Source organism: Benincasa hispida, chromosome 2, assembly GCF_027475165.1.
Source record: "Benincasa hispida cultivar pf3 chromosome 2, pf3_genome.v1.1, whole genome shotgun sequence".
Taxonomy (NCBI): Eukaryota; Viridiplantae; Streptophyta; class Magnoliopsida; order Cucurbitales; family Cucurbitaceae; genus Benincasa; species Benincasa hispida.
Window position 1 is genome coordinate 5,716,685 of NC_143479.1, and position 8,541 is coordinate 5,725,225.

Consider the following 8,541-nt stretch of genomic DNA (forward strand, 5'->3'; position numbering starts at 1 on the left):
GCTATTGCAATTGGACGTGGTTTAGCATTCCATTGCCTTTGTAGACCCAATCCTTTATTATTATGGTTTGTTGGTCCTAGGAGGGGTTTGGTTGCTAGAAGTTGAATGTAAATGTAGCTTGGTCTTGTGGGAGAGTACATTTTTCGTGATCATGTAAGCATGCAATTCTTGGAGGTTAAAATTGAGGCATTGGCTTTCTGGAACAAATGGCGTTGCTCGAGGCTCTAAAAGCCATCGAACTATAATGTTCAAATATGTGTTTGGTAGCAAAAATCACAAATTGGATTCTAATTTAAACAGTTGTAAACTAGTTCTACTTACCCACTAAATTTTAGTTGATAATAAACTATTAATAATTTATTTATGAACATAGTATATGTTTAAAAAATATTGTAAAATTATTATTTTGTAATAATATATAATTTTTAGGATAAATTGAAAATTTTGTCCCTATAGCTTGGAAAAAGTTAGACTTTAAGTCTTATGATTAATTAGAATTTACCTTATATAGTTCGACAAAAACTTCATAAATAGTCCCTATGGTAGAGAATATTTAAAAGGATTTAACAAACTATAGAGCCTATATAGGAAGTTATATCCAACCATAAGAACTAAAATTTAAATTTTAAAACCATATAGACTAACTTTTAACTTTATCCAAACCATGGGGATTGAATTTGAAATTTAACCTAATTTATAATATACTACTTAATAAATATTTTAATTTTTTAAAAAATTGAATTGAGTTATAACCTAACATATACTATTCACAGCTGCAATGGATGAAAAAATCTATACTAAAAAAAAAAAAAAGTCAGACCTGATACGGTATTCTTTAGGATCCCGAATACGATGCTACCAATAATTGTACTAATCCACATATGTCTTTCTTCCATTCATCGATACTAGTTGAAGAAATGGAAATTCAGAATTATATGTCCCTTCATAGTCATGCTTTATACACTTCTACCGAATTAACTTGTTAGAATTATAGAGAAGGGATTGAAGAATTGCGTATAACATGTATCATTTCTAGCATAGGGTAGATGCTAGAGCAAAGCAAGATTGAATGTCAATCATTCTCGGATTGGAACTACAACAAGGAATTGGTCTTTCTTTTTGGTTAACGAAGAATCCTAAGGACGACTATAAAAGACTTTGGTCTATTTTTAACTTTATTTCATATAATTCTGCATTTTAAATTTTAACATTCAAATTTTGGATACAATGAAAACATAAAAATGTTGTTTTCAGAATTTACACTATTTGGATCACAAAATTAAAAAACGATTTCTAAAAACAAAACTCAGATTGTCTGGCAAACACATTCACTGAATTCAGTAAATTTGAAAACATAAAATAGAATATGAAACCGGAGACAGAGAAAACATGTGAATTAGGAAAAGATAGTTTTGATCCTTAATTTTTTTTTTACCTTTTAAGTCATTTTCATATAATGAACCCATTTTCTAGCCCATTCTATAATTCACTCCCAAGTCCCACCAACCAAGCAATCCCCAAAAATATCAAATCAGAACTCTTCTGTCACAAATTAGAACCCAATTAGTACATTGTTAAATAGAAATACAGAACGTCAATCTTTGACGTGAACAAGTCGATATCTATTTATTGTCAGATAAGTCTCGTCATTGGAGTAAGAAATTACAATATCACAAAGGCATGAAATTTCAAAATTTCAGATCTGAACTGCTCACATTCATGGAAAGAAAACAAAAGAAAGTCATGTCATGAAGCCTGGATTGATGACACTTATATCAGCTGATTAATTCACATTACCACTTCCCTTTCAAATCAATTGTCACAAGGAATCTCCAGTGTAGCCATCGATGATGTTAATCATGCAATAATCAATCATGTTCAAAAGCTGTAAAATGCGCACCTCTTTCAGTTCCATACATTTATTGCATACAGCACCAGAATGCCGACCATCCGCAGCAATTATCTCGCCAAGGCTTCAGATACCATTTTATTTTTAACTTTACAAGCTTTACAACCTGAGCAGATAGATCTCACATATCACAACAAAATTCAAAAAGTTTTGACCAAAAAGATGAGTATAAAGTTGAATATGACCAATATATTCATACCATAAATGTACAGGAAATGGCAGGCAGACTGCCCCCTTCTTTATCGGTTGGATCCCTAGGGTGAAGAAAGGTTAAATTACAATTTTTGTCCCTATAGTTTGGAGAAGGTTAAAATTTAATTCATCTGATTTTAAAAGTTAGAATTTAATCCCGTATTTTGGTAAAATTTTATAAATTGTTCTTATGATTTGATAAAATTCTCATAAAAAGCCCAGAGAGTGTTATCAAATCCTAAGGACTAAATTCTAATTATAAATCATAGAAATTAAATTCTAACTTTTTACAAGTCATAAACCAAATTTGTATTTCAACTGCGAAAGAAAATGCAGATTTATCTTTATAGAAAAGGGCACCTATTACTCTGAAACTGACAGGATGAGAGAGGGGAGAGAGAGAGTCAAAGGGTAAAAACTAAAACGAGCCAAATGAGATAGTGAGGACAAAACAGGGATGAACAATTTGGCCATGAGTGGTTCTGTTTGGCATGGAACAAACACGTGAAATTTTAACATCAGTTAAGTCGGCCAAAAGAGTGTAAATGGCTTGAAGACGGAGGTAGTTATCTGGATTCTTGGTTGGTATTGGGTCTATTTCATTTTGAATTAGCAACAAAATCACAAGCATGGGCTAGTCTTTGTCTCCCTTCTGCCATGGACCAATAATTGATTTTCCCTCTCTCTCTCTCTTTCTCTAACTCTCTAAAGGAGTATGCATAAAAAGCTCCCTCTATATAATTCAGCAAACCTATCTCTTTCCATCCCAAGATAACCTGATCTTTATTTGAGCAGATAAAGTCAGGAAATGAGATCCTCACATTTTATTTTCTTTTGCCTTCTCTTTACTGTCTTCTATCTTCTTTCAGTGGAACGTTTGTATTCTCCACCTCAACTTTTCGCCTCCGAAGGAAGACCTGCAAGAAAGTACCTTGGTACATCATTTTCCAATCCCGAATCTGAATACCACAGGGTTAAGGTATGCTAAATCTAAATAAATAGTGACTTCTTTGCTTTTTATATTAATTTATTTTAATTCTGAATCTTTCAAATAACTTTTGCCAATGGATTCCACCATCCAAAACATGCAGTTTTTATCTTCCCTTATTTGTGGTTATGGATATGAGAAAATGCAGGTTCATGAAGACGAGTTCAATAGACCGTCTGCAAAAGATATTTCCTCCAACACACCTGAATATGAAGCAAGTATCGACAGTTTGGGTGAACTTGTTTACCACATTGACTATCATGGAGTGACAACGCATCCAAATCCAACGCCCAAACATCCATAGCCATAGGAAACATATCAACTTTTAAGAAGAAATGAACTATTCATACATGTACTGCACTTCAAATACTCTCTTTTGTTTTACAATGTATTAATTGCTCTTTTTTTCCATGCTACAATTATATACAAGGTGCAGCTTTGCCCCCAAAATCAGCTCCAGTAGTAATAGGCTTCTTAGCCTCCTAAATTTTCATATACCAGAGAACCATTGCAGATAAGTCAGAATTAGGCGCTTACTTGAGCTTGCAACTTGCCAAAATATATGTGAACCTGAATTGCTTGAACTAGGAAATGTGGTTGGTAAAGAACCAGTCACATTAATCATCGTAATTCAATGCAAAGAAATCATTCCTTTCGTATATTGACTTCTGACCTTCCTAAACCTCTTGAGCAACTTTTTATAGCACTCCACAGCATTTTCAAATCTCACTTCACTACAAAATCTGGATTTTACCTCCACAAATATAGTTTCCATCTTTTCTCTATGATTAACACAAGTAGATAACAGGTCTTTGATACCAATTGAAGGCATAGTCCATTTACCTTCTTTGACACTTTCTTTCCCATCTACGTTGAGAAGCCTAATCCATCTCATCCGATGAAAGGGATCTTCGTCTTTCTCAATGGAAATTTTTATACCAGCAACCACTTCCAAGAATTTTGACTCTCTACTGATCTTATCTATCAATCTACTGAAAGTAGCCTTTTGGTTCAGGTCAAGCCTATTGTTGGTGTCTGAGGCCAGTGAACTAGCTGCTACCAAGCAAGCCTTTCGAAAGTTATGATCAGAGACACTAATTAACCAAATTGCAAAGTGCAGCAGTTCTAGAGACATGGGTGCAAACAAAGTATCATATTCCTTTGGGTTATGACTCCAATTCCAACAGTAGACAGCAGTATGAACAAATCCTTCCCACCTGAAGTAGGACAAAAGGGTCAAGAACAAAGTGAATAAAAGATAAAATTAGACTAGTCAATTTACTCCAATCCTTGGGGATCTTAAGTTTCAAGAAAATTCATCTAAGTTACAGAATAGAGACCTCAAATAATTCACTATATAAAGCTGAGAGATTTCGATGTTCATTGAAGTGGTGGTCTACAAGACAACAGACGTCTTATACCATCCTTGGTTTAAAAAAGAATCATTCTACCAACCTAAGCCAGCTACAGTTTCAGACAAATGTCATAGAACCAATTAAAAGTTTTGGCATATAACCGTGCAGATACAATAATAACAATGTAAAATGCACTTGAAAGTGAACTGAAATATCATAAATCTTTACACAACCTGGAACTAGCAATGCAATAATTACAACTAAATTTAGGCTTTTACAAAGTAGTGATCTACGGTGACAATCAGCTTTCACATGAACAAAAACTCATAAAATAGCCAAACATAAACAATAGTAATAATATGTTATTTTTTGGGCTAAAAATCATCGTCGTACAGAACTTAATGATCATATGAAGGTTCTCGCTATAAGACACTTCTATAAGCACAATAGCTGTCTGATTAAGTCCCATGGGGTCCATAAATTCAAAGTCCAGTTTTAGAAAAATGGAGAATCCAACATGCATTATGGGCATTTGTACACAGATAACCATCATCATTGCAAGGAACACCTGCTTTTCCAGAAGTATTGGGTCCAAAAAGTTGCTTGTGTCCCATGGAAACATGTCAAGGTTCCATACTTGACAAAAAGCATGTTGGTCACAGCACATGACTTGTTCCTGAGTGGTCAGACGGTAAAATATATTGGTCTACTAAAAAAGACACTTCGAGAGATATTTTAACATTTAATTTATCCTATTTGCCTTAATTTTTAAACTTAAGCATACCTAAGTAACGTTTTGTTTTGAAAAAATTTCTCAATATTAGTGATGCAATTACACAACAGTGAAGATGGCTCAGCCGAGAGCTGGATTCAAGAGGGCAAGACTACAATTTCTTTACAAAAATGAAAAGGCCACCGCTTAAGTTGAACGAAGACCAGTTCATACATTATCAGCCAATTTAGTATAAGGACAACAAGCACTAAAACTAGAAACGTTTATTTATACAAATGCTTCAAGTATTAGGATGGGAAGTAAACATGACTGGATATGCTATTAAAATTTTTTTAAAATATAAATAAAGAAGAAAAAAACCATGACATTGTCACTAAGGAGAACACTGCAGTAAATTATATTACAGGGACAGCATATACATGATACAACAGAAAAGATGAAAAGCTGATAGTATTATCAATATCTGGCGTAATCAACAGAATTATTAAGTATTCGTCACTGTGTCTAAAAGCATATGTTTGTTCTTACTCATTTCTGTGGCATACCCTCAATCCCATAAAGAATAAAAATGATATCTCTAATGGTTATAATGACCTAAAAAATATTAACCTTCAGAACTTCTGGCTAGTAACAGTCTACTCTACACTTCTACATCATATATGTGAGCCCTCGATATAAGTATCATACCTTTTAACATTCACCAAATCCGTAATTGCAGATGACTTTAAAAATTTAGTAGATTAACAAAGAAAAAAAAGTAAAACAAAATAAGAGAACAAGAACTTGTGGAGATATCAATTTCAAGAGATTTTGAATTTAATGACCATGAAAAATCTATTTAGGGAACACCTCAAGAACTATTTTGAATTGAAAGACCCCTCAAGTGAATCTAGGAACTTAGTTAAATGCCAAGCCACTTAGTTACTAAATCTTTGCACATCCATTTAGGAAAACTTCTCAAATTTGTAATTATAGCATCTCAAAAACTATTCTCCATCAACTTTTTTCAGATTATAGTTAAACTACATGAAGTGAAATACAATAGACCAAAAGAAGCATAACTATTCAAGTCATCTAAAATGCAACCAAAAGCTTCATTTACTTACTCAAAAGGAGGTTCAATCTCAATACCAAAAGTAAGGTGTAGGGAAGACCCATCAGGACCATCATTTACAGTACGAGCCTCATGAAGAAATCCTCGAGGAATATATAAAACATCACCCTCCCTTAGTAAAAATTGTCTTCCAACCGTGAATGGACTCTCAACCTCTGAACAACTTGGGAATTCATGAGAATCATACAAGCGAGGTAAACACGTCCTTGGTGGACTAAAAACAGTCCACTGCTTGCTTCCAGCAAGCTGGCATACAAACACGCAATGATCATCATAATGACGAGCCAAACCCTGAGAACTTGGAGGTGTCAAGTACATATTAGCACCTACAGATGGTTGACCAAACAGACATGCTACAGTATTGGCAATAGCAGCAATCTTCTCACATCGAAATTCCATCCCACGCAAAGCAATTGTATAACCCTCCTTAAAAGCTTCTTCACATTTTAGCGCATCATTTAACTTCAAGAAATGAGGGCCCTTTGTGCAGCATGGCTCAAAATTCTTATGAAAGAAATGTATCTCTTTTTTCAAACGCTCATCTGTTCTCAGGACACGTATATCTTGCTGATAAATTAAAGGAAATCCCAATTCATTTCTTGCCTCCTCTAAGAAATTATGTATATCTAGTTCATCTGAGGCAATTGGACTACAAGAAACTAACCTTCCAAGCATTGGTGAAACAAAGGAATGAATCTTTTCAATTGAGGTCATAGACCCCATAAATGATCCGATGATATCAGCTTCTTCATTTATGGTTCTTGAGGATTTCCGCATGAGCCATGGTGATGCTTCCCAGTGGTTGAGCATAAATTCTTCAAAGTTTGACCCACTTAAACCCAATAAAGTTTTAACCTCCTTCACTGGAAAAACTCCGCTAACGCGATCGGTACTGACAGAGAGCCTAAAAATACTCACAGCCAAATCATTGGTGCTAATGTTGCTCATATCAAATTGCTCCTGCGAGCACTTGATTTTGTTAATTTGCATCATTTTACTACGCACTTCTATCCATTGATTTCTCAAAAATGCCAAGAATGCTTTCAAGTGGTAGCCTGGTATCTTTTCCAAATGTATGAAATGGCAAGTGTTAATGAGAACTATAGCTGCATTCAGAATTGATACTGAAAGTTCATCTCCTTCAAATCTTGCCTTCAAGCTTACAGAATTTTCATTATATACAGTGCCTACGGAAACCGACATCTCTGAAGAGGCTGAAACCTGCAGAAATGCAGATCTAGTAGATATTAAGTTCAGTTATCCCAAAAAAAAAAAAACCTAAACTTGTACCACTTTGATTCGCAGCACAAACTACCAAGGCAGCGATGCATAATATGTGTCACGTTAATCAAATTTGAAACGAATTATAGATAAGCACAAAGTTCTTTTTAAGTCATACCCTTTTGTCCCATATGTTCGTTTAGAAATGTAAAGATGCAGGGTACAAAATCAAAATGAAGAACGTAGCCAAACCCATTCCAGCATATGAGACAAAATAACCAAGAAATGGGGGAAAACGGGGGCAAGAAGGAATCAGAACTGGAGTCAATAGCAATTAAACACTTACATAAGACGCTGGATAGCAGAGAAATGCACCAAGCTTTGCCGGCCAAACGACGTGGTGGACAAATCGAGAAGAGCATTACAAGCAGCCAACGCAACCATTCTCTTAGAACACGCCAAAGCCGAGATCAAAGCCCTCACAACCCCATCATCCAAAGCAATCACTTCATTCATACGGAGGGAGAGAAGCGAAGCAGAACCCACAATCTCAGCAGCACGAGAAGCAATTCGTTGGCGCCTGCAATAGGGAAAGAAGAAACAAATTAAGAAACAAGGGAATAGGTCAATCCAAGGGCAGGTAAGAGAAAGGAAAGGGATGGGTTACTGGGAAAGAATGAGAAGAGGAAGAAGAGAGAGGATTGGAGGGGGAAGAGTATGGAGAGGGTGTGGAGATTGAGGAAGAAGAGCGGAATGGAGGTGGGTTAAGCATTTGGGAATCAAGGAAGCAGAGTAGGGATTGTGAGGGTTAGAGACGGCGGCGAGAAGAAGAGAGAAAGTGGTATTGAGATCGAAGAGGGAATGGGGTTGTCTCTTTCGTTTGCCTTTGGAAGAAGAGGTGCGGCTATGGCTACAAAGCCTCTTCTTCTGCTGTTGCTGCTCCATTGACGCACTCTGTGATTGAATGAATTGCGAAATTTCTTCGCTACAAACTTCGGCGTCTCTTTATATACAAACACCTCCTCGCGC

General features: G+C 35.4%; 1 protein-coding gene across 7 annotated transcripts; it reads right to left on the reverse strand.

Moving 5' to 3' along the window:
- Positions 1 to 1,523: 1,523 nt before the first annotated feature.
- Positions 1,524 to 8,541, reverse strand: LOC120070934 (uncharacterized). Of its 7 annotated transcripts, XM_039022852.2 has the most exons (8): positions 8,180 to 8,541; positions 7,859 to 8,092; positions 6,284 to 7,528; positions 5,013 to 5,120; positions 3,933 to 4,306; positions 2,923 to 3,018; positions 2,109 to 2,163; positions 1,876 to 2,015 (listed from the first exon to the last, which is right to left on the reverse strand). In XM_039022852.2, the coding sequence occupies exons 1-6, from the start codon at positions 8,455 to 8,457 to the stop codon at positions 2,993 to 2,995; spliced, it is 2,265 nt and encodes a 754-aa protein (XP_038878780.1). In that variant the 5' UTR covers positions 8,458 to 8,541; the 3' UTR covers positions 1,876 to 2,015; positions 2,109 to 2,163; positions 2,923 to 2,992. The 7 variants fall into 7 exon arrangements, with proteins under 7 accessions (XP_038878779.1, XP_038878777.1, XP_090166679.1 ...); XM_039022851.2 differs by lacking the exon at positions 2,109 to 2,163 and having other exon boundaries at positions 1,524 to 2,015; XM_039022849.2 differs by lacking the exon at positions 2,109 to 2,163 and having other exon boundaries at positions 1,524 to 2,015; positions 3,293 to 4,306; positions 8,180 to 8,540.